At 53.3% G+C, this 25,042-nt stretch overlaps 1 protein-coding gene across 1 annotated transcript in view; it reads right to left on the bottom strand.

The window, feature by feature from the left end:
* The window catches only part of VIL1 (villin 1), a 27,006-nt gene extending 1,964 nt beyond the window's left edge, over positions 1-25,042 (bottom strand). The window contains exons 1-19 of the mRNA XM_004262720.3: positions 24,285-25,042; positions 19,324-19,409; positions 18,917-18,991; positions 17,783-17,979; positions 16,275-16,383; positions 15,991-16,101; positions 13,993-14,195; positions 13,800-13,878; positions 13,479-13,577; positions 12,579-12,732; positions 11,911-12,011; positions 11,682-11,819; positions 10,923-11,081; positions 9,738-9,917; positions 9,007-9,152; positions 8,205-8,349; positions 7,585-7,773; positions 5,961-6,029; positions 4,351-4,491 (exon numbers count right to left, since the gene is read on the bottom strand). Of these exons, the coding sequence (XP_004262768.1) occupies positions 4,351-4,491; positions 5,961-6,029; positions 7,585-7,773; positions 8,205-8,349; positions 9,007-9,152; positions 9,738-9,917; positions 10,923-11,081; positions 11,682-11,819; positions 11,911-12,011; positions 12,579-12,732; positions 13,479-13,577; positions 13,800-13,878; positions 13,993-14,195; positions 15,991-16,101; positions 16,275-16,383; positions 17,783-17,979; positions 18,917-18,991; positions 19,324-19,398 (2,370 nt within the window). The 5' untranslated portion in view covers positions 19,399-19,409; positions 24,285-25,042. The remainder of the gene's footprint in view (positions 1-4,350; positions 4,492-5,960; positions 6,030-7,584; positions 7,774-8,204; positions 8,350-9,006; positions 9,153-9,737; positions 9,918-10,922; positions 11,082-11,681; positions 11,820-11,910; positions 12,012-12,578; positions 12,733-13,478; positions 13,578-13,799; positions 13,879-13,992; positions 14,196-15,990; positions 16,102-16,274; positions 16,384-17,782; positions 17,980-18,916; positions 18,992-19,323; positions 19,410-24,284) is intronic.

Here is a 25,042-nt window from a genome sequence, read left to right as displayed (position 1 = left end):
GAATTTGGAAGTGATTTCTTAGATTGTGACTCCAAGTCATATATCTGATGACTTGCAACTATTTTCTGATGATGCAGCCAAAAATAAATAATTTTTTTTTTAATGGGCAAGGACTTAATTAGACATTTCTCCAAAGACAACATACAGATGGCCAATAAGCACATGCAAAGACACTCAACATCACTAATCATTAGGGAAACAAAAACCAAAACTGCAATGAGGTACTACTTCATGGTCACTAGGATGGCTATTACGAAACAAAAACAAAATGGTAGTGTTGGCAGGAATGTAGAGAAACTGGAACCCTTGAGCATTGCTGGGAACCACTATGGAAAACGGTATGGTATGCCTCAAGAATTACCATATGACCCAGCAATCTGCTTCTCTGTATATACCCAAAGGAATTGAAAGCAGGATCTTGAAGAGAGATTTGTACACCCATGTTCATAGCAGCATTATTCCCAATGGCTAAAATGTGGAGGTAACCCAAATGTTCATTGACAGATGAATAGATAAGCAAAAAGTGGTATATAAATACAACAGAACATTATTCAACCTTAAAAAAGAAGGAAATTCTGACACCTGCTACAACATGGATGAACCTTGAGGATACTGTGCTGAGTGAAATAAGCCCATCACATAAAGACACATGCTGTATGAGCCCACTCACATGCAGTTCCTAGAGGAGCCAAACCCATAGAGACAGAAAGCAGAATGGTGGGTGCCAGGGGCTGGGGGAGGAGTGGTGATGGGGGAGTTGTTTAATGGGTGCAGAGTTTCAGTTTGGGAAGATGAAAAAGTTCTGGAGATGGGCAGGGTTGATGGTTGCACAATGTGAATGTGTTTATTAATGCCACTGAGCTGTACACTTAAAAATGGCTAAGATGGTAAATTTTATATTATGTATATTTCACCATAATTTTAAAAAAAGGGGGAAAAAAGAAAGTTAAGGTCATCTGATCCCAATACATGCTCCACAGCACCACACTCACCCCCTTTCCTGAGTGATTTCAGGGATCCTGTAAAGGTCATCGTTCCCTCCCAGACCGGCAAAGTAATACTACTGTGCTCACAGGTGACTGAATTTTACCATTATAGTTATCTTCATCTCTCTTGGCTTCTAGGTTTGTTCCGAGTTAAAAGGCAACATGTTCCTGGTTAAACCTCACCAGGCTTCTATATTCCACTGTGAATGCATCAGCCATTATTTTGTGGGAACAGGTTTTGTTTAGAGATGGTGGCAGGTAGCAGCAGGGGTACAACTGAGGTGAGGGGAAAGGTGCTAAGAAAAGAAGGTAGGAAAGCCACGAAACAAATTTAGAGTCAAATTTTGCCTAGCTATTGAGTGGAAAACAAAATATTTGGGTAAATGATATGTACCAGCTTCTCTCATCCTGTGGATAATCTAGAAGATTAGACAGCGAAATTCTACCTTTTCACTCTTGGTTTGAAAATCATGACTGGGAGTCACCTTTCTAGACCTTGGTTCTCTTCAGCCATAAGACTGAAATGACCTCTGCTCCCAGTTCAAACATGATACAGTAGTAAAACTTCTGGGAGCTGGCCAGTATCCTCAAGGCATACTCAAGTAAGAACCCCAAATTCAAATTGTTAGAAAAGAGCATCTCCCACCTCCATCTCTGCTCCCCAGGCACCAGAAGGGGACAGAGTCGGGGTGAGAGCAACGGGTTTCTTTTCAATCTGGACTGTTCTGCTATGTAGGATTGCCCTGGAGAATGCTTTTGTGACTCCCTCAGAGAGCCCTGAACTGAACAGCTTCTTGGTAAACACATGTATATGGATTTCAAGCTCAGGTGTATCTGAAGCCCCAGTTTTCTAACCTGTCATCCCACCTCTGGGCATTTTTGGCTCAAGGCTCCTGGGAGGCCTCCCCACTCCCCCAGGCAGGGCAGTGGAGCACCTTGTTTTGGAAGAAGGTCCCTCACAGCTGTGGCCTTGATGGTCTGCAAGTGCTTTAGGTGCCCTCTCTCTGTCCCACCCAAGCTGGCTCTGCAGCTTGGTTGAGACTTTTGGACTCTGACCCCCAGGCTAGAGGGCAGGGACTGCCCATCCCAGTGGACTCGTATCTTTCCACTGGTCCTGTTCTTGAACCCTGCCGTCCTACCAGCTGATTACTGGCCTCACCCATGCCCACATCCGCCTCTCTGTGGTTTACTCATTGGTACTCAAACAGATTACCCCATGGCTACTGCCTCTACGTCTGGAGCAGCCAGAGAGCTTGTCCACTCTCCCCACTTGGCATGGAGCCCACAGCTCTGCTGCAAGAATCCACACTACTCCCACAATTTAAAAAAGAAATCAGCAGCAACTGATTTTTTAAAAAGATTCTAAGACTTTTTTTTTTTTTTTTTTTTTTTTGCGGTACGTGGGCCTCTCACTGTTGTGGCCTCTCCTGTTGCGGAGCACAGGCTCCGGACGCGCAGGCTCAGTGGCCATGGCTCACAGGCCCAGCCGCTCCACGGCATGTGGGATCCTCCCAGACCAGGGCACAAACCCGTGTCCCCTGCATCGGCAGGCGGACTCTCAACTACTGCGCCACCAGGGAAGCCCAGAATCTAAGACTTTTTAGACTGCTTCTACCATGGCAGGGTTGTCTTGATTCTGTTTGTTACATTCAAAATTAGTGATCTACTTAGCTTCCATGTTTTAAAATAGGTAAATGCATATTTAACTTTGTTAGATATTGCACAATTCCCCTCTACAGGGGTTGTAACATTCTGCCCTCACACCAACAGAATAATATATGTTTCTCCACAGCCTTACCAACAAAATATATTGTCAATATTTAGCCGCCTTTTAATCACCTAGTTCAATAATGTTGGCTGCCCTTCCCTTTAGAAATACTTTTTCTGTGTTACATGATATGACAGTAACAGCGGGACTCAGAAGACCTGATTCTTGCTCTGACTTTGCTACTGACTACTTACATCACATTAGGCAAGTCACTTCCCCGCTGTGGGTCTGAGTTTTCTCAGGTGCAGAACAAACAATGATGATAACAGCCTACAAGTATAGAGCACTTCCTATGTACCAGGGGCTGGGCAAATAATAATATTTGTAACATTATTATGAATAATAATATTATATGATATTGGGATCATCCCAATTTTACAGTGAGGACACATGGGTGGATGTGGGAGAGAATGCATAAAAGGGTTCTAAAGGTGATGGGCAGGATGCAATGTTCTGGAAACAATACACTTATGCATATATCAGGCCCAAACCCATAACAGATGTTCCTGGAGAAAATAGTCATCTTACTTCTGTAGATTCATTAATTTATCTCTAAGACTTCTTTATGGTTTATTACACACAGAGTAAATTTTCTCTTCTCTCAGTACCCTCTCAGGCTAGATTTGCAGTCTATTTTAGACTTCATGAAGTGGGAATGAACACTAGAAATGTGGGTTTTGTTTTCTTCTTCTTTTTGGCCTCACCGCATGGCATGCGGAACTTCCCTCACCAGGGATCAAACTCGTGCCCCGTGCAGTGGAAGCACAAAGTCTTAACCACTGGACCACCAGGGAAGTCCAGAAATGTGTTTTTTAAACAAGCCCTTCTTGCCAAACTCTCTCCCACAAGTGGTCCACACAGACAGCAGCTGCAGCTACCTGATGGACCCTGTGCCAATGAGTCTCCTCCCCGGTGCTCCTCTGAATTGCCAGTCCAAATACCAAACATGTATTTCAACCAGGATGTCTCCTGGGTGCTGCAAACGACATGGCTGCCACTAAACTCATGACTCTCCCCTTCTAAGCTGCGTCCGACCCAGGATTTTTATCTCAGAAAATGACACAACTTTCCCCTCTCACAACCTTTATCCGGTCGTTACCAAGTGTCGTTGACTTAACCTCCGAAATATTTCCCTAAACCTTCTCCTTCCCTCCACCCACCCCCATCTCCACCTGCCACCGTCTATTCCAGGCCCCCGTCTACCTCTCAGCCTGACTTGTGGCCGCTGCTTTGGCCACCTTCCAGTCCATTCTTCACTGAGCAACTAGAGTGGTCTTTGAAAAGCGTAAACCTGACTGCCACTCCCCTGCTTCACCATAATGGTTCCCCTCGACTTTTAGAATGGACACCGCCCACCCCTAGCCTGGAGTAGAAGGCACTGCCCAGTCCCCTGCCCCCCTATCAGCCACCCCTCCCCAGCTCCACACACCCCACCGCTCTGGCCGCCTCGTCCTTTTGCCCGAGCTGTGTTTCCTTCCTACTTCTGGGCTTCGTGTATACTGTTCCCTTCTCCAAGAGTAAGCCACTCTGCCTGAATAATTCCTGTTCACCTTTCAGGAGGAAATCTCTCACTAAATCACTCAGAGTCTGACCCACCTCCCTCCTGCTGGGATCCACGCCCTCGGGAAGCTCCTCCACAGGCTTGTTCGCCAGCTGCTCCAGGGGAAAGATGGGTAGAGGCCCAGAACTGATATTGATGTTAGCGTTGAACACTTCTAGTTTAGGTTTTGTGAGCTCCTAGGGAAGAAAAGGAGAACGCTGTTAGTTCAGCTGGTTTGTGGCTGCCTCCCAGGCTGCCTTTTTCTCTGAAGTCAACACTGACCCTAGGGGACCTCCTTCAAGAAGCCCTCCATGGGGGCTTCCCTGGTGGCGCAGTTGTTGAGAGTCCACCTGCCAATGCAGGGGACACGGTTTCGTGCCCCAGTCCAGGAAGATCCCACATGCCGCGGACCGGCTGGGCCCGTGAGCCATGGCCGCTGAGCCTGCGTGTCCGGAGCCTGTGCTCCGCAACGGGAGAGGCCACAACAGCGAGAGGCCCGCGTACTGCAAAAAAAAAAAAAAAAAAGAAGCCCTCCATGGGAATTCCCTGGTGGTCTAATGGTTAGGACTCGGTGCTTTCACTGCCAAGAGCCCGGGTTCAATCCCTGGTCAGGGAACTAAGATCCCATAAGCCTTGCGGTGTGGCCAAAAAAAAAAAAAAAAAGAAGAAGGCGGCTTCCATGACCTGTGCCTCCCACTGTCCACACGCACATACACACACACTCATAAAAACATGGCACTTTGGACAGGACCCATGAGCTAAGCTTGGCGGATTGTATTCAGCCAAAGCCAGTTGGTGTAAGATGACTGTTTTGTTCTATGACTTATGAACTCCTCCAAGGCTACCCTAATGTTCGAGGTCTACCTTGGACAGTTATGACCCTCTTTCTCTTATCTGTTGTGAAACCGTCATCCGTAAATTCACTTAGCCTTGACCTATCTATCTATGCTTTCCCGCCTGCACCATTCGTCAACCAAGAAGGGTTTATTGAGTGCCACAGGGTTCCCAGCCTGCGGGTGAGGCTGAGGGGCCACACGTGTTATCTGCTGATAACCCAGCGTGCTTGGGAAATTGCTCTCATGCTCTGGACACACTTCTGCAGAGTCTACTTGGTCTTGTTTCCCCTACAGGCCTGTGAACTTCTTTGATTTCATATTTCCACATCCTAGGCCTGTAGGCGGAACACATTTCCATGAACTAACTGAAACATCGAAGGAAAAGGTTATTCTACCCAGAGAAGAGATCCCCAGGGTGATGATAGTAGAGAAATCACTATTTCCCCAAGTGTGATCTGCGGACTAACTGCCTCGAATTACCTGGGCCCTTTGTGAAAAATACACATATTACTGGGTCTCAGCCCAACTCTACAAACCAGAATTTCGGGAAGTGGGACCTTGGAATCTGCATTTTAATAAGCTTCCCCCATCCCCTAGTTCCCCATCACCCAGACTCTTAAGCATGATAAAATTTGGGAACCATTTCACTAGGGAATGGAGGAGACAAAACAGCTAGAGGCATTGAAGTTAAACAGCAAGAAGAACTTCTAGGAGAAGTGGGAGGGAACAATGGAAAGGAAGCAGAGGACCCTGGCATCTTCCGGGGAGTTTTCTCAGCTCTCACGGGTCTGACCATTGTCAATGGCCACCGCCAACTGCCCCGTACTCACAGCAGTGATCTGGCCCCAGTTCCCAGAGTTTCCAAGCTCCGCCTTCAGGGCCTCATAGGATTTGGCGTTCTGCATGTAAAGTAAGTAACAAATTAGACCTCAGTCTCAGCAGAGGAGATGGAAGAACGTTTTCCTTCAGGCTTTGAATGAAGACTGGCCTAGGGCCTGGGGGTGAGAAGGAGATGAGGGAGCTCAGGGGGAGGCTGGAGGACGTCCCTGAAAAAGAAGGTTGGATGGTAAGGATGAGCACGAAGGGCTGACAGGTAACAGGCTGGGGCAGGGGGCTATTTGCCCTGCTTGGCCCAACATGGGGATGGAAAGTACGATTTTTCCCCACTCTCGGGGTCTAAGCAGCTGCACACAGTCTTGAGACCCCTGCCCACACTGTGTAGGCTCTGGGGGACTGAGGGGTCCTGGAGAACCCTGGAGGGGCTCCTCTCAGAGCCTGGAGGTGACCCTACCGTGGAGGAGTGAAGGGAGTAGAGAGGACCTCGGCTCCATGGGGAACCCCATCTCCACATCCCCAGGGCCTGGCAGCAAGCATGGTACATTATGAGCTCCAGTTCTGCTGACTGAATGAATGAGTGAATGAATAAATGACTGAGTGAGTGAATGAATGAGTCTGAGAGAGACGCCACACAGACTTGAGGTGGGGGAAGACCTGCCAGCGTTGTTGACTTGGGACACTGACCTGGATTTGAGAAGTTCTGGCATCTAGGTGTGCCGCCTTGGGATTTGTTTGAATCCATCATCAAGACTAAACTTAGCTCATCAAACACTGAATTTGTTTAAACACATTTGAGGAAATTAATCTAAGCTTTGTTTCCCTAATCTCATCTGTTGTGTCAATTTCAAGTACCCAAAGCCACCAGGCCAACATTCATTCTACCTTAGCCTTCCTCCGTCCTTTAGAGAACATTCACTAGGGTTCCGTTTTGAGGAGCTGCCCTCTGCTTCTATCTGAGACCAGTTTAGAAAATCCTGTGGAAATCTGATTCACTGTCCCTCAGGTAAGGACCACGTATAGGACCCATTTTGCTTAGAATTTAGTGCCAGGAGACATCCGTCTTTAGACACTTTCCTTTAGAACTGACATGTTCAGAGGACCCACCAATGCTGTGCCCTGGACGTTTCTGCAATGATGATGGAAATGTTCTTTTTCTGTGCTGTCCAATATGGTACCCACCCGCCACATGTGACTATTGAGAAATCAGTTCCTTAATTTTACTTCTTTAATTCATTAATTTAGTGAGAAATCAATTCTTTAATTTTAAAGAAATCAATTCTTTAATCAATTTAAATGCAAATTTTAATTAATTTACATTTAAATAATCAGTACAGCTCTTACCAATAATGTCCAAGAGCTTTGAGCTAAATCTAGTGCATAAGCAAGACACTGTCATTAGCCTAGGTTTTTGATAGATTTCCTTTCTTCTCCCTCACCACGGGCCTTAATGGTCTTGCTGCAGCCTTACTGTTTATTCTAAGTCTCCTCAAACCCCTTGACAGATATATCACAGGTCGTCCATCACAATGAACAGAAAAGCCAGGAGTCCACCCTGCCCTCGGTGTGCCATGAAGGATGCACTGGGCTGGAAGGAGCAGGTGGGCTGGGGACACTTACACTCCACTTGAAGGGATCCCAAGCCAGGAACCAGCCCGTGAATGTGGGGGGCTCGTGTCCTTGCTTCACCACAATGATGGGGGTCTCCGGGTCCCGGCCGCTGGGGTGGGTCTTGAGGTATTCCTGCACCGTGGTGGCTGCGGCTTTCTTCTCGGCCTCATTGGCATTCTTTCCAATCCAGAAAAAGACCTGTGGAGCATCCCAGAGTCAGTCCTTCCTGTCCTCCCTCGGCTCCCCCAGGCTCAGATGTCCAGAAGTGGCCCCTGGCCTTGGGCAGGCCCCATCAGGCCTCGAAAATGGAGGTTGGACAGATGCCCTCTACTTAGATATTCTGCAGATGTGTGACTCCCAGCCTCTCCAGAGCCTAAGACCCTCAAAAACACTCCTCTGCCTCATGAAATGAACTGGACTTTGGGAGAAGAATACATCCTGCCCTGCAGTCCCTCCAGGCATGTTCCTCTCTACTTGCCTTCTTCTTTCTTGGGCTCATAACACCACTCCCAGGGAGAACGTATCTGGGAGCCAAGAAAACGTCAAACCTTACCCATCCCTAGAGCCACTATTTCTTGGCTCTGGGGACTGAGGTGGTGGGAAGGGAGGTCCCCAGGCCTCAAATCTACCTGGTCCCAGACATCTAGCAGGAACACATCATCCTCTTCCAAGTCATCCTGATTGAAGTCAGGGATCTCTGTGGCCAGGAAGCGCCCGGTCTGGTTGGAACATTCAAAGAGCCGAGGAGTGATCACCAGGGTTTCCTCCTGCAGCCTGCAAGGTGGAGAGGAGATCACGTTGGAAAGCCTGTCTCCTAGGAAAAGGCTCTTTCTTCTGATCACACAAAAGTTCCCGCGTCCTCCCAAGAGTCCAGGAGCTCTCCAAGGGAGAAATTCCCACCAATCTTCCAGGACATACATTTCAGTGGCTCTTCTATAGTCCTGTTAGGAAGTTCTTCCTGATATCTTCCCTCTATTCCTCCTGCTGCTACTGTAGTACATGCCCTTTTGCTTTTGAACTGGGGAATAGTGGATCATGGACCTTCTTTAGAAAAAGAGGGTTTACAGCTTGTGTTCCTCAGCATCTGGGTCCTGTGGCAGCATGGAAGGACAGGAGCTGCTGGGACCCTGGCATCTTCTTCCCAAAGGGCACACCTATAGCCCTGCCCCTCTCTTTGAGCTGCCTCCTATGGCTGTGGAAATACCCCCACCAGGCCCCCGACATTCCATGGTAAGCAGCACAGACACAGCCCCAGTGCCTGAGAGGCTCCAAGGGCCTGGGCTGCCCCTTACTCACCTGGCAGCCCTGAGAGCCTGGCACACAGAGTTCTCAATCCATACCTGCTGCAGGCTCTGGGCCATGCAGGTGGAGATGCCGGGAGGCTCTCCAGCCTTGCAAAGTGAGCTGGCGGTCGAGGGACCTGGGAGTTACCTCTTGGTGCTGGCATAGGGGGCCTTCCCGCCCAGGGCCATCCAGAAGTTGGCCGGCTCCTGCCCTTCCACCACCACTTGTTTCTCGGTCCGGGAGATGGTGTCAGCAACCATCTTGGCCATTTCCCGCTCGTCCCCACTACAGCCCTGGGAAAAGGGGGGGTCGGCTGTGCTGGGGGAGCCCATCTCCAGTGCCATGCCTCCCCCTCCTTCCACCACATTCACTGGCCCAGAGCTCCCAGGTCTGGGAGGTTCTCCTGGATCAGGGGCCCACGCACACGGCCCAGGCAGGGGCAGTTCTCCCAACCTCTCCTCTGTCCTTGATGCTCCAAAGGATGGCAGAGGAGACAAGAGAGTCTGCACTCCTACTGGGCAGGAGGAAGTCTCCAAGAGACTGAGTCCTCCTGACAGAGATAAATGCGGAGGCAGCTACAGGCGCGGGGAGAGTGAGAGGGCCCAAGGCATTAAGACAGAGCAACATGGGGACAGACATGGGTGTCCAGAGACAAACGGAATGAGAGAGACCTACTCGGACACAGAGGCAGAGAATCAGGATGGCCAGACCCAGCGCCGCGAAGGAGCGAGGCAGGGCTAGAGGCATCAGGGAGACCTGAGAGCGGGACCTACCCGGCCAGAGGCCCCTGCCCTGACCCACACGGGGAGACTGCTCTGAGGCTGGGGGACCGCCAAGACGCACGCGGGGAGGGGGAGGCTGCTGGACCCTGCACACACCTTCCCACACCACAGGTAGCAGCAAGACTGGGTCTTGAGGATGAAGACGTCATTGGAGTTGAGAGAGGCGGCCCGGGCTGGGACCTCAAAGGCCTTGGTGTTGTTGGCGCTGGCCCCCCGGACCTGGAACAGCTGTGTGGAGGGCACAGGCTCCACGCTGCTAGCCCGAGAGGTGCCTCCCTGCAGGGAGAGAGGGGCAGGAGTAACTTAGTAAAGGTGATGGAGGATTAGAGGGGTGACAGAGGTTGGGTGGGTCTGCTGCCCCTCCTGGTCCTCTACACCATCACCAGACTATAGTCTTTCCAAAACATTGCTTTGGTCACGGGTGCTTCCCTGCCTGAAACCTTCATCCGGCTTACAGACTAGAGCCCAGCTTTCAGCGCGGCCCTTGATGTTGAAGGCGGAGACTTCCTTTCCAGAGTCACTCTCAGCTCTCTCCAAACCCTCCATGTAGCTTGGCCAGTTTCTCACTGTTCCCCACGGCGCCCTTCCTCTGGGCCTTTGTCCTGGCTGTGCCCCTGCATCGCATGCCCTCGTCTTACCTCTGCTGAGCTCTTCAACTCTGACCCCAATGTCAAGACCTCCTCCAAACCCCCTTTCCATCATGGACTCTATGCTTATTCCCTGATTACTGTATGCATGCTCCCCTTTGAATGCAACATATTTCTGGCATTTAAGCACACAGTGCCTTGGCCTGTTGGTTCACTGGTTGCCCAGCAAGATGGTAAACAGCATTAGCATGGCATTTTTCTCCCCCTTGGCGCTTTGCAGAGGGCTGTATGCTTAGTAAGTGCTCAATAACCAAATTATTGCTTAAAGGAATGCAAGAGACGGCTATTTCATTATGTCAGAAGGCGCCAGTGCATTTTAGACGGGTCCATCGTTAGGCAGATCCAGCCACAATAACTTCTTTTTTCATGGAGAGGGCCCAAGGAGTAGGGGTGTAGAGAGAAACAGTACTTGTATGTTATGTGCTAAGTGTTTATCAAACGGATTTTTAAAAATACTGAATTGCTGTTTCTATTACCATTCGACATAGATGATGGAGCCTCAAACAGTCCTCTCCTAGGGAGAATGGGCTTCACCCTAGCCCCGCTCCCACCCCACGTCCCCTTCCCCATCTCCTGGAGGCCCACCCCGCCTCAGCTGCCGGTACTGCCAGGCACCCCGGTCCAGCAGCCACACCTGGTAGACCACCATGCGTCCTTTGAAGATGGACATGAGGTGAGGTGACTCCTTGCCCATCGGGACCAGGATCTGGACTGGTTCATTGTTGTACTGCTGGTCCAGGATGACCGCTTGATAGGCCGAGGCTGTGATTTCATCCTGGCTGGCCTGGCTGCCCTGGGGATGAGCAGGATGGAAAGGGTAGGATGAGGACAGCCTCCTATTCTGACTCCGTCCCCAGCCTTAGCCACAACTCCATCCCCAATTCTGCCCAGCCCCAAACCAACTGTCTTCCCCACCAAGCCCCACCCCGGACACAGCCCAAATCCCCACCTGACCCAGACCTCAGTTCTGATCCCAGCCCCACACTTAATCTCTTTCCAGCCTCAGTCCACCCTTGACCCGCCTTGACCCCAAACCTCCTCTCCCGCTTACTGCGCCTTTCTCAGGGAAACACCATGGCTAGCACACCACTCAACCCCAGCACCCAAGCATCTCCCTGCTCCCTCACATCTGGACATAGAAACCCACAATCAGAGCAGATGAAGGGAATGGGAGTTGGAAGAGAGACTCAGAGAATCAAAAGGGGAAAGGGTTGTGAGTGGGGATACTCAGTGTCAGTGGGATCTCACAGCCAAAGCAGTTCCAAGATAGAAAAGGAGTGAAAATCCCCATCACCAGAGGTATTCAATTCAGGCACAATGGCCACTTGGCCTGGGTATAGTGGAGGGGGAGCTGAGCTGGCTCTGCTCTGGACAGGGTGGGGTGGGGCTTGACCTGCCAGATGTAGAGCAGGTAGTGCTTCTTCTCGCCAATGAGGTAGGTGTAGAGCAGCAGGTAGCAGTCGCCCCCATAGAAGTGGCCGAGCCACTTGGAATCCACAGGCACCAGCTCTAGGTCCTCAATGCGCCATACCTGGGGCGGGTACCAGGCTAGTGTGAGGTCCAGGACAGGCTCGGCCAACCCCTCCCCACCCATCCCGGGCCACCCTCCTCCCTCGCCATACCTGCACCTCCCCACTCCCATCGTCGACCATCTTCTGCTGGGCAGCCACCTGAGGCTGGACGTGCATGGACGTGGCATCAAACTTCACCTGTTCCACCCTAGCTGGAGTGAGGGGGAATCACGATACCCTGTGTCACCAGCTGAGTTCCCCCAGGTTCTCACAACAGCCCTGAGCGGAAGCTACAATTCTTAGACCCATTTTACAGATGAGGAAACTGAGGTTAGAGAGATTCAGTAGCTGACCCAAGGTCATGCAGCTAGAGAGTGGCAGAGTTATAACACAGAACCATATCTCCCTCCAGGAAGGCTCATGCTTCACTGGGGCCTCCCAGAGCAGCCAGAGGAAGGACAACCCTTTTCTCCTCCCCCAGGTGCCTGGCATAGAGCTTGCCCTCAGCAAATATTGTCCGGGAGACTAAAGTTTTCTGGGTTCCAGGGAGACCCAACCCCACTCCAAATGAAAGTCAGGCTGTTCTCAGCTCCCTTTTTGTGACAACTCTTGAATTTCTCCAAGTCCCTTTGTGTCCCCACCCCACCTGGGGAGTCCAGAGCCAGGGTGAAAGTGCACATGCAAGAGGCGTGTTCAGGAAGGAGGGCAGGAGACAGGTCTGTGCTCTCTGGGCCCCGCTGCCGGCTTCTGGTCCCACCCTGCCTCGGGCCAACCCTCACCCACGGAGCCCACGGCATGGGTTTTGCCCAGGCCTGAGGCCCGGTTGGGCACTGTCCACTTCTGAAAGAGCTGCTGAAAGACGGCTGACTCGGCCCCATCATTCTGCACCACCACCTGCGTGCTTGGTGGGTACTGCTTCGCCTTGATAAAGTTCTGGGAAGAGAAGGGGGTGGCTGGGCCTGTGTCCCTCCCCCAGTCCCCACCCCCTAGTGAAAGCCAAAGCCTGGCTCTAACCCCACCCAGACCCAACCACTAATCTACCCTGGTCCCAAGCCCAAACCAGAATCTTACCACAGTCCCAAGCTGACCCCAAACCTAACCCTGCTCTGACCCCCACCCCAAGGCCAGACCAGACTCCAAACTCGACACCACCTCCAACCTAGCTCTGACCTCAACCCTGAATCCACTACTAACCTCAAAACCCACTTCTGACCCCAACCCCAAGGTCAAATCTGACCCAAACCTGATCCCAGCCTCCATCTCCAACCTTGAACCCCACCCCCATTCCAACACTGACCCCAAGCCAGTTAGAATTACTGACTCTAACTCCTACAGGGACCCCAAACTCTGACTTGGCCTTAGCCCCATGCTGACCCAACCCCCATCTGTAGGAAGGCCAGCCTCCATTTCTCCCTCCCTTGTCCCAGCCAAGCTGGAGGTGGGAGCCCGCATTCTGCAGAGACCCCCAGGTTGCCGGGTGGTTGGCTATGCAGCGTGCAGAGACCCGCCAAGATGGCTGCAGAGCAGATACCCACACCCCCTGGAGCTAAATCAGGCTCGGAGCCTTCCCTGGCCTCTGCCTGGGGCTGTGCCTGGCCCTGACCCCGCTGCCCTCTCCCTGCTGGAGTCGGCTTCTCTGCCTTCTCCTCCAAGTTCTCCTCCCTGACGCCCAGGCCCACCAGTGCCTGGCTCATGGCTTCCCTCTTCTGCTGGGCATTGGCATTCTTCCCCTTCCACACGTAGACCTTCAGACCCCCCTGGTCCAAGATGTAACAGTCCTGGAGGCGGGAGAGAAGGACGCAGGGTGAGAGCCTGAGGGCGCCCTCGGTGCTGGGCTGGGGGAGCGTCAGGCACACGAGGTCACCTTCCCTCACACGCCACCCACTCCTCCACAGCCGCCCCAGGCCCCTGGCGCCGCTCCTACTTGGGGGAGAGTGGGCAGGCGGCAGGCAGGGGGGTGATGGGAGTTGGGTCTGGGGGTGGCCTCCAGACCCTCTCACCTCGTGACTGAGCAGGTCCTGTGTGAGCGGCCATGTGGCGACTTCTCTGACCACCACGTTTCCCCCTGAGTCAGACACACTGCAGGACAAAAGTGCAGCATAGACAAGGGGGGTCCCGGGCCCTCGCCTGGGGAATCCTCCCCCAGGAAGTCCCCCAGGGTCAAGAGGAGCCCAGAGGCAGCCGGGCACTCACTGGTACAACTTGAGGGCGGCCTTGAGTGCCGGCTCCACCACCGCGTCAGGCATGGCGGCCTTCAGCTCCTTCCGCTGGCCCAGCACGTGGTTCATGATCTCCATCAACTGCGGCGAGGCCTTCTCGTCCTCCCCGTCCACTATGCCCACGTAGGTGCGTCCACCCCGCTCCTGGTCTCGGATCTCCTTGGCCAGGGTCATGCCCTGCAGGGAGGCCCCGGGACCCGTGAAGGCTGGCGGGGGGCAGGGGACAGGGCAGTGTCTGCCACCCCAAACCACACCTGGAGAGCCCAGCCCCCTACAGCAGCCCCAAGGGGGAGGCACCTGCCTGGCCCTTCCCTTTTGATGGGGGACCAGGCTTTTTAGGTGCATGTGAGGAAACCAGGCAAAAACCCAGGAACAGCAGGTTTCCTCCTGGGCAGGAGAGGGTCTGGAGGGGACCTGCTGGGCCTTCGTTTTTGACATGGTTTGAAATTTGTGATTTTACTTCACAGTTTTGCATGAGAGGCGAGCCCTGAAGATCACAGTCCCAGTCTCTTTGCCCCAAAGCCATGTACACACACACACACACACACACACACACACACAGAGGCTCATGTGTGCGCTCACACATACGCCCAAACATCCACACTCACACACACACACAGCAGCCTCTCACGTGCTCACACAGATGTCCAAACACACACTCACACACAGGGCTGGCTTACCCTCCTCTGCCCAACATCTACTACTCAGTTACTGGCCTTTCCACCCAGGTCCCCTTCTCTCTCCACTCCCCCCCAGGCCCTCTCTCCCAGTCCCAAGGCTTCTGCACTCAGGTCCATATCTGTCTCCTGCCCAGCCCTCTGTTTTCATCTTATTTCTCCAACTCCCATGATAACCCCATTTTAAGATGTCCCAAACAGAACTCTTGATTTTCTCCCCAACTCTGTTGCTTCTTGATCTTCCCATCTCAGGAAGTGGGACTCCATCCATCCCCACAGAAAGCACATCCTTTGACGTCTGCCTCGCCCCTCTCTCGTCACCCCCAATCTGATACGCAAGTCCCGTGATTCCACCTTCCCAGCCATGCTCCTCACCCAGACAGCCAGAGGGGCTCCCTGTGTGCCCTCAAACCCTCCACCCGCTCTCGCTTCTCAAAAGTCAGGGTGCGGCTTCCCTGGTGGCGCAGTGGTTGAGAGTCTGCCTGCCGATGCAGGGGACACGGGTTCGTGCCCCGGTCCGGGAAGATCCCACATGCCGCGGAGCGGCTGGGCCCGTGAGCCATGGCCGCTGAGCCTGCATGTCCGGAACCTGTGCTCCGCAACGGGAGAGGCCGCAACAGTGAGAGGCCCGCGTACCGCAAAAAAATAAAAAGTCAGGGTGACCTTCAACGGCCTCCCGGACACTCAGAACAAAACTCAACCCTCTGACACAGACTTCTGACCACATAGCATGTCCTATGAGACCCACCCACCCTCTGCTCCAAGCCCCCAAAGCCCTCATTTTGTGCTCTGGCTGAGCTAGGAGGTTCCCTGCCAGCCACTTCTCTCCTGCCTCCCTCCAGAAGCCTTCTTAGAACTCTCAGAACCCCCAGCGCCACACTCCCCACCCCTCACTTCTCCAATATTGCCCTCCATGTCTGTCTTCCCCACTGGACAGCCAGCTGGAGGCCAGAGCCAGGGCAGGGTGCTGCCCATTTCATTCACCACCAGATGCCCAATGCTTGGCACAGGGTCTGCCACACAGCAGGGACTCATTAGGCCTGAGTGGGTCAGCCAGGGGACAAACACGCGAACTCCAACATGCATAGCTCTCCCCATACACGTGAAGACTCAGATCCACCTTCAAACACAGCAACCTGGACAGTCAGGGCAGAGACGCCTGGGGAAATGGGGGCTGCTTGGGGTGTGGCAGCGGTCTGGCAAGTTTGACTGGGAGGGAGGCTGGGTGCTGGGTGCAGGAGCAGGTCGGGGCAGGGTGGGATTTGTGGGGAGGGGTGGTGCACCAGCAGGGTTACCCTGAGTCTCTCCATGCGGTTACTCTCTGGCCCGTTCCACTGGATGATAAGCTTCCCGAGGTCCAGGAGGAAAACATCCCCACGGTTGAAACTCTTCCAGGACATCTCCACCTGGAGAGCCATGGGGCAGGTGCAGATCCCACTCAGACCCCATCCATCACGCCCATCACCCATCATCTCTTCCCCACCCCTTCTCTGCCCCTCACCCCTCCTCAGCCTCTGCTTTCCACCCAGGCTGGGAGCGGGGAGAGGAGGCCACGCCCAGGGACCTGGTTGATGCCCACCTCTCTGGCCACCACATTCCTCTTGCCCTTGACATGTAGCAGCCGCTGGATGTCATAGGAGTTGGTCTCCACTTGTTTCATGCCAGAAGCCACACCCCCTTTCCGGATCCTGTGAAGAGAGGTGCACTGACCCAAGGGAGTGGGCTGGGAGGTGTGATAGGTCCTCGTCCTCCCAGATCTTGGGTACCTGGTTGCCACAGGGGCCATTTGAGGGCTGGGGCTGGGGCTAGGGAGGTGCATGAGGCACCTCGGGCACAAACTCCAAGGAGGCACTCACTCTCAGTGTCATGCAAGGTCGGTCTATTGCCTCAATTTGCATGACCCTGGCAGTGAGTGCCTCTTTGGAGTTTGTACCCTAGATGCCTCGCTCACCTCACCCTAGTCTTTGCCCTGTTGAGAGCCCTGCGAAGATGGGTGCATGGTAATGTGGTAATGTGGAAGGACCAGATAGGACTCTAAGGACAGGGGACTGAAGTGAAGGAAAGAGGGGAGATGTTATGGACTGAATTGTGTCCCCTCCCAACTCATATGTTGAAGCCCTAGCCCTCGATGTGACGGTATTTGGAGACAGAGCCTTTGGGATGTAATAGATTTGATGAGGTCTAGGTGAGGTCATAAGGGTGGGAACTTCATGATCGGATTAGTGCCCTTATAAGAAGTGACACTAGAGAGCTTGCTCACACTCCATCATGTGAGGACACAGTGAGAGGGTGGCCATCTGCAAACCAGGGAGAGAGCCCTCACCAGCAATCAAATCAGCTGACACCTTCATCTTGGACTTTCCAACTTCTAGAACTGTGAGAAAACTAATTTCTTTTGTTTAAGCCACCCAGTCTAGTTTTTGGTTTTTGTATTTTTTGTATCTTGCTATGGCAGCCCAAGCAGACTTAAGCCAGGAGAGGTACCACTTCAAGTGCTCAAAGGAGTGGACTGCTGCTGTGAGTATAGAAAGAAGGAGAGCAAGACAAAAGGGAAGGGTGGGGACTGGCTAACTGGAGAAATCCTGGCCTATCCTACAGGTCAGTAGCAACTTGGCTCCTGACCGTGTGTTTCCATGGGAAAAGCCGGGAGGTCAGAACTTCAGATTTTTCAAGAAAAGCTGGAAATCTGGATTTTAGTGTGAAAGGTTTCTTTAGAGAAAGAAGGAGCAGTCATATGCTCATTGGCCAGTGGGGAGACTTGATATGATGCCCTGGAGGGCCTCCTTTGGTGCTGAGCTCTCCAGGACATTCAAATAGGGGTTGATTTACAAAAATTCATGGTATGCAGAGTTACAGAATTTCAGAATGGCCTCTGGGGCAGCCAACGACACACTCAGAGAGATGAAGACCAAGGACAGGGAAGCAGCAGAAATGGGGGTGGAAGATTAGGAAGGTGAACAAAAATTTCTTTCATGGGCTCTCCCCACAGCCTCAGTCTCCCTTTCCAGCCCCAGGTCTGCCCCCCAGCCTTGGTGTCCCTCCCCAGCCCTGATTCCATTCTCAAGCCTGTATCGCGCCCCTCCGTACACAATGCCCTGCTTGAAGTAGCCTCGGAAGGTCTCGCTCTCGTTGCCCTGGACCTCGCGGTGCTGGACAGCCCGGCCCTTCAGAAAGTCATCCATCTGTGTGGTGTAGATGGCAGCTGCCCCTTGCTCATCCTGGGACGAGTCCCGGCCGATCCAGTAATGAATGTCATAGGATAGGTTGCTGCCTGTCTTGTGGATCTAGGGAGAGGGCATGTCCAGTGTACCTGAGGCCCTGGGCTCCCACAGCCCTCTCCCTGCCTCCCTGCTTCACAAGCTCTTGGGGCCTGGGCCACAGCGGAGCTTGGCATGGGGGAAATTCATGGGACTGGTGGTCAGCAGCCCTGCATCGTGGCCCCAGTTCTGTCAGGCTCTCTGAGACATGGGGCAAGTGGCTTCCCCGACCCGGGCCTTCCTCATCTCACCTTGGAAATAACTTGGTTGGACTACAGCATTTCCCAAAGTGATGTGCACAGACCATCAGAGGTCTGAGAGGTGATTGCGTGGTATACAATGAAATGATTATGGAATTTTTTTTTTTGGCCACACCACCGGGCATGCAGGATCTTAGTTCCCAGATCAGGGATCGAACCCAGGCCCCCTGCAGTGAAAGCGCGGAGTCTTAACCACTGGACCGACAGGGAAGTCCCTGATTATGGAAATATTTTATAGCTACTTTCTGTTTGTGACATGGGACACTGTGTTCCATTCATGATAATGATATTAAGTTTTTAAATAAATGGATTTAAATTTTAAAAGTGAATCAATATAAAGAAAAGTACAAATGCGTTAACAGTACAGGATGTGGAAGAAACCGAGAAGGGGAAATGAAGTTGACTACGGATTTTGGGAACATGGGCTCAAGGTAGGGTGACATCCCACCAGTTCAAAAGATCCCCCAAGACTGTAAATCCACAGATGGTCACCCCAGCTGGGAGCTCACAGCCCAAGGGCAGGGAGAGCCTCTTACATCTCTGACCCTGCAGAGCTACCTCTAGGCTGGGAACACCCAGTGAATGCTGTCCTGGGGTGAAGTTAGGCGGCAGTTCCCATTGCCCCCAGCCTCAAATTTCCTCTGTGTTGCTACTGTGAGCTTTGCTCTCTGCTCAGCCCCCTCCCCTGCCCATCCCCCACTCACAGCCAGGACTATGTAGCAGTCACCCTCGAAGAAGCTGCCGAAGGTGCTGGAAGGAACAGGCACCATCTGCATGGCCTAGGGAGAGAAGGGAGGTCAGAGGGTCAACCACCGAGGACCCCCAGCTTCCCTGCCTCCCTTAACCAAATGGAGAGTTAGGAAAGGAAGGCCAGGAGGAAGAGGGCATGAGGAAACTGACAAGGTGAATGGATGTGAGGAGGGTGGGGAGGAAAAGGAGCAAGAGGATGTGCCCGATGCCTGAGGAGGGGGTGGGGATGGCACTTGGGGACAGGCACCAGGGGCTCGCATGCCAGCAGGGCAGGGTGGAGGACAGTCAGTAATCCCAGGGCTCTCCCTTCCCTTGGTCCATCCCAGTCTTTTGTGCCCTTTGTGCCCAGGCAGGTCCTCACCTCTATCCTCCATATCTGTACCCCGGGCGTGGTGACGTTGAGGGAGCCTTTGACCTGGGTGCTCAGCTTGGTCATGGCGGATGAGCCTGGGGAGAAGTGGTGTCAGAGTAAGAAGAGCACATGGGGGCTTCCCTGGTGGCGCAGCGGTTAAGAATCCGCCTGCCAATGCTGGGCACACGGGTTCAAGCTCTGGTCTGGGAAGATCCCACATACTGCGGAGCAACTAAGCCCATGAGCCACAACTACTGAAGCCCATGTGCTTAGAGCCCATGCTCTGCAACAAGAGAAGCCACCACAAGGAGAAGCCCACGCACCGCAACGAAGATCCAACGCAGCCAAAAATAAATAAATAAATATTAAAAAAAAAAAAAAAAAAGAAGGCCTGGGCTTGCGTCGGTTTCAGTGCCGCTCTTCCAGCCCAGCCTGACAGTGCCCCGAGGCCAGGGCTCAGGGACCTGGGGGAGGTTCCCCACTCTGGGCCCTGACTGGCCAGGGGCCCATCCTCCAGCCTTCTCACCCAGCTCTGATCTTGTCATTCTTGTTTAAATACCTGCCCGCATCACCTGCTGCAAAAAGTCTCGCCCTACTCCTTAGCCTGGCAATCAAGGCCTTCTTTCTCGATCTATCCCCAAACAGTACGCACCCAAAAGAACGGAACAAAACAGGTGTTCAGACAAAAACCTGTACATGAAATTCATAGCTGCTCTATTCACAATAGCCAAAAGGTGGAAACAATCCAAATGTCCATATGAACAGATCAACAAAAGGTGGTCTAGCCACACAATGGAATGGTATTCAGCTGAAAAAAAAGGATACACACTACGACGTGGATGAACCTTGAATACTTTAGGCCCAGTGAAAAAAGTCATACACAAAGGCCCGGTTCGGTTCGTATGATTGAATTTATATGAAATGTCCAGAACAGGAAGTCCATAGAGACAGCGAGCGATTAGTGGTTGTCAGGGGCTGGGAGGAAGGGAGGAAGGGGGAGCGACTCCTAGTGGGCGTGGACTTTCCATCTGGGATGATGAGAACATTCCGGAACTAGAGAGTGGTAGTGGTTGTGCAGCATCGTGACTGTCACTGAATTGTATGTTTTAAAGTGGTTAAAATGGTAAATCTTATGTTCTGTGTATTTTACCACAAGAAAAGAAAAGTGTATGCAGCAGTTTCCTGTTTCTTGCTAGCTCCAGACACCCCGCAGTTACTGTTCGGGTAGCCCACACAAAATGGGGTGGGACCGTGTCTGTTTGTTCGGTACTGTATCACCAGCATGTAGCACCGCTGACACTTTGCCGAGTGGGTGCGTGGGCAGATGGATGAATGGGCGGGTAGTCGGGTGGTTGGTTGGGTGTGTGGGTTAAAGTGATTGAGTGGATGGATGGATGAATGAATGAGTGAATCCTTCCAATGGGAACCACCCACCACCCACTGAGCAGCAAGAAATCTCTCCCCAATCTTCTTTGATGGTATCTGTTGTGGCTCTATTCCTTTGACCTGTAGCTGTGTTCTCCACTCCAGCTGCTCATCAGAATCACCTAGGGAGCTTTTTTTTTTTTAAACACAAAGGTGCTTTATTTCAAGTCCATGCCATCTAAATCTACTGAGTACAGTAATCAGGACCGGAGAGGGGACGAATTAGAACCTAAACAACAACAACAAAAAACACCGGGACGTTCGCCCCCTGCATTGCGAATCTTAGTTAGTTCAGAAGAATCCGTGCGCTGGTAAGCCAGTCTCGTCCCTGAGAAGCACGCTTCTCGCTCCGTTCTCCCTAGGGAGATTTTAAACAACACTGATGCTCCCATGCTTAGGATGTATCCATATCCCCAGGGATTCTAATTTAATTAGGCCTGGGTGGGGCCCAGTCTTGGGTACTTTATTTTCTGCCTTTTGGGAGGCGGGGCATAGGTGCTTTTAAAACTCCCCAGTGATTCTGATGAGCTAAGGAGGAGAGTCACTTGTCCCCGGTTATTTTTGTCCCTGGTTTCCTGCCCCTCCCTCCCAGGCTGGAGGCCACCCCATTCCCCACAGAACCTACCACCCAGTCCTGCATGGAGTTGCCCTCCATGAATGCTTCTTGAATCAGTGAATATAAATGAAAGGTCATGTGGCCCCCACCTCCGTGCACTGACAGCTGGAATCTATCTAATCTCTCCTTGCACCTGGAGTCTGAGTCACCCCTTGGAACAATGACCTGGTCTTTTACTGCTGGTAGACTCCCTCTTCCGAGTCCTGAAGGGTGACCCCCTCTCCCTGGCATTGTGGAATCTGGGGGCAAGGTCTCCCTGCCCAGCCTTTGATTAGCGCCCCCTCCAGCAGATCAGGGCCACCTGCCAATAGCCAGCACTGCATATGTAGGAGCCCCTTGTGCCTGGGTCCTGTCTGATGTTCCTGTCGGCCAGAGCCTCTTCCATGAGGTATTTCTCAACCCACAGAGACCCCAGGGCTCCCAGGACTCCTGGTTCAGTTGAACCAATTTGGGTACAAAGGAGGAAAATGTTTTCTGTTTTATTTCAATCACCACCTTCGTCAACATCCCTATTTTCACCAAAACAGACTGACCCTCACTAGCTGTACAGACATGGCTGTGTTTCTTCATCTATGAGGTGGGCGGTCGACAACTAGGTGATCTCTAAAGTCCCACCAGGGAGACTTCCCTGGTGGTGCAATGGATAAGACTCCGTGCTCCCAATGCTGGGGACCTGGGTTAGATCCCTAGTCAGGGAGCTAGATTCCACATGCATGCCGCAAGTAAGAGTTCGCGTGCCACAACTAAGGAGCCCGGGAGCCACAACTAAGGAGCCCGCCTGCTGCAACCAAGACCCAGTGCAACTAACTAACTAACTAAATAAATATTTAAAGTCCTACAGAGACATGCTCTGAGTCTAGGAGGAAACAGCAAGAGGAATAGAGGGTAGACAAGATGAGGCTCTTCTTGTCCATCAAAGCAGTGGAGACTCTGGCAAGCAGGGGCTTGAAAAAGCTGGGGCTCTCCCTCCCTAGATAAAAATCAGGACTGGGGACCTCCAGCAGCTTGAACAGGGAAGGGGTAGGGAGGGGTGAGGAAGGGCATTCTGGGGAGGGCAGCCCCGAGAGGGGGACTCATGCTTCAAGGGCACCTGCCAACTGCTCCTGCCCTGTCAACGCTGGTCAGGGCAGATGCCTCTGGCCCGCCCCCCTGGTCCTCCCCAGCCTCCAGTCTCTCCTGAACTGCTGGGAGGAATATGGGTCCCATGCTGCCCCAATGCCGACAGCACAGCCCTGCGTTTGGATATGTGATGTCTTCTCTCTAAGCTTGAATTCACTGGCTCCCCCCTCACTCCTGGTCCCCTCTCTCCTCTGTCCCCACCTCGAGGAAGGGCACCAACACTCCCAGACCCCAAAGCCATCCATTGGTGCAGCAGCCTGGACCCCTCCCTCTCTGGCCCTTCTGTCCACCTGAACGCCTCTCCAGTCTGCGCCCAACACCCCCCCACCTCTCTCTGCTTCTAGTAACACCACACTGTTCACTGGCCCTGGCCACCCCCCACCCACCCATGCTGCTTCTCACCCTCCCCTCATGTCCCTCCTTTCTCCTTTAGCTTTCTTTTCCAGTGCCCTCGCCACCTGTCTTCACTTGGCCAACACTCACATGCTCTTCTTGACTCAATTTAGGTCTCATTTCTTCCAAGATACCTTCCCGGAATCCTCAAGCTAGACTAGACCCCTCCTCAGGGACTCCAAGGCATCTTGGCCGGATGCCTCTCTTGGACCCCTGACCACATGATGATGAGAGGATCCGTTTATAAGTCTGAGGTCCCCAAGGTCAAGGACCTAGACACATTTGTCTGTAGCCCCCAGATCCTAGCACATAGTAGGTGCTCAATAAATACTCTTGAAGCTGAAAGACTGAACCGCAGAATAGAAGGGATGGCCCATCTTGGGACCGTGGAGGGAGTTAGGGCTCCTGCTGCCCCCAGGTCCCATCTTTCCTTTAGTAACTGCTGCCTTGTTGTCCTCAGAGTTGGGGCTCCAGAGAGCCCCAGAGTGCTGTCACTGCTCTTCATTCTTAGTCATGCAGTTCTCAGCGGGACAGGGATGTGGCAGTTCCCAAACAAAGGACACCCTCCTGCTTTGTTAGGCCCGTGAGAGCAGAGGAAGTGGACATATCCCAGCCCCCAGCCTGCTCACTCTGCCTCGCCCTGAGCCTGAACAGGCTTCCTGGGAAGCGGGTGGTCAGTACATCCCAAGATCCTGACCTGGACTTGGCTCCCACCTCCCCCCACCCCATTTTAGCTGAATGGAGCCACAGTGCCTGGTGAGGCTGAGGGGACGGGTCCTGGTGGAGGAGAGATGGGGCAGAGGTACATGCGAGGGTGGCCGAGCCTGGACCAGGGCCCAGGGTCCTGTTGCCCCCAGTCCCCTGCCGCCTCTCTGCCTTTGCCCATTCAATCCCTGAGGGCTGTTGTTCACACCCTAGTATCCAGGAGACGAGAGCCCTGAGGTCCCAGGTGTGTCAAGGGAATGGGGACACAGAGAAAGAAACCATTTCAGATGAGGAAGAAATGAGCAAAGAGACAGTGGACGCGGGGGTTAGGGGGAGAGTGAGGTCAGGGTGACCAGCTAGTCCCGGTTTGCCCAGGACTGGAGCGTTTTACATCTAGAAGTCCCCAGATACTCCTCAGTCCAGGGCAGTCGGGCGGGGATGGGTGACACCTGAGGTGGGGTGGGGACTGGAGGCAAGTGGGGGTCGAAAAGAGCAGTTGTCTGGGGTGAAGCTGCACAATCCTTCCCTTGGAGGCCCAGGAAGCCACACTGGGCTCCCTGCCCTTTCCAGACTCTGCAGAGAACGAAGCCTCTCCCTCACACCCGCGCCAAGGAGCTGCAGGAGGCCCCAGGCTACCCGCCAGGAGCAGGGGACCCCGTTCTGTCCTCTCCCACCAGCTGTGGTCCCGTGTGTCCCCACAGGGTGGCCTTACCTGTCTGGAGGACGCAGCTGCCACCTGGGAGATCTCAGGGAGCTGTGGCAGGCTGGCTGGAGGAGAGCGACCTTTGTCCCTTCCCCCCCCACACCCCAGGAACTGCCTTCACCATATAAGGGAAGACAGAGAGAGAGAGAGAGGATGGGTGAGGGGGTGGGGAGGCAGGTGCCCGCCAGGTCCCTGGGAGCCAGGAGCCCAGCGACCGCCTGACGCCCAGAGCCAAGGTGCCCCACCCTTGGCTCCCGAGCAGTTGCCCAGGGATGGGATGCGTTTCTGCCCAGGGCCCAGGCAGGATGGGATGCAGGTGGACAGCATCTGTCAGGAAAGATAGGGGCACCTGGACACTTCCTCCCTTCCACCCAGAGGAGCCGGCACTGCCGTCCTCCCTCCTTCCCTGGGGGAGCGGCCCTGGGGTGGGGGAGCCCTGGACCCAGGGATTCAGGATCAGGTGTTCAGACTTAGGGCCCTTCCAGGACATATGGGACACTGGCTCCCCTAGAGGTCGCGCACTCAGAGGGGCACCGCGCTCTTCTTGCCTCCCTCTTCAGACGCGCTGGCTCCACCCGGAGTTTTTATGAGCCGCCATAAACCGTTGCCTTTGGACTCTGCTCTGCTGCTCTCTCCCAGGAGCCACAACTTCCATTTCTGAACCTGATCCTGGGGGGCTTCTCACTCAGAAGGGGAAAGGAGAGCAGCCCCCTCAGGAAGCAGGTCTCACTCAGAGGTCGGCGTTGCCACAGACTCAGCACCCTGGG

This window comes from Orcinus orca, chromosome 7 (assembly GCF_937001465.1).
Source record: "Orcinus orca chromosome 7, mOrcOrc1.1, whole genome shotgun sequence".
NCBI lineage: Eukaryota > Metazoa > Chordata > Mammalia > Artiodactyla > Delphinidae > Orcinus > Orcinus orca.
This window is presented reverse-complemented; position numbering and strand designations above follow the sequence as displayed.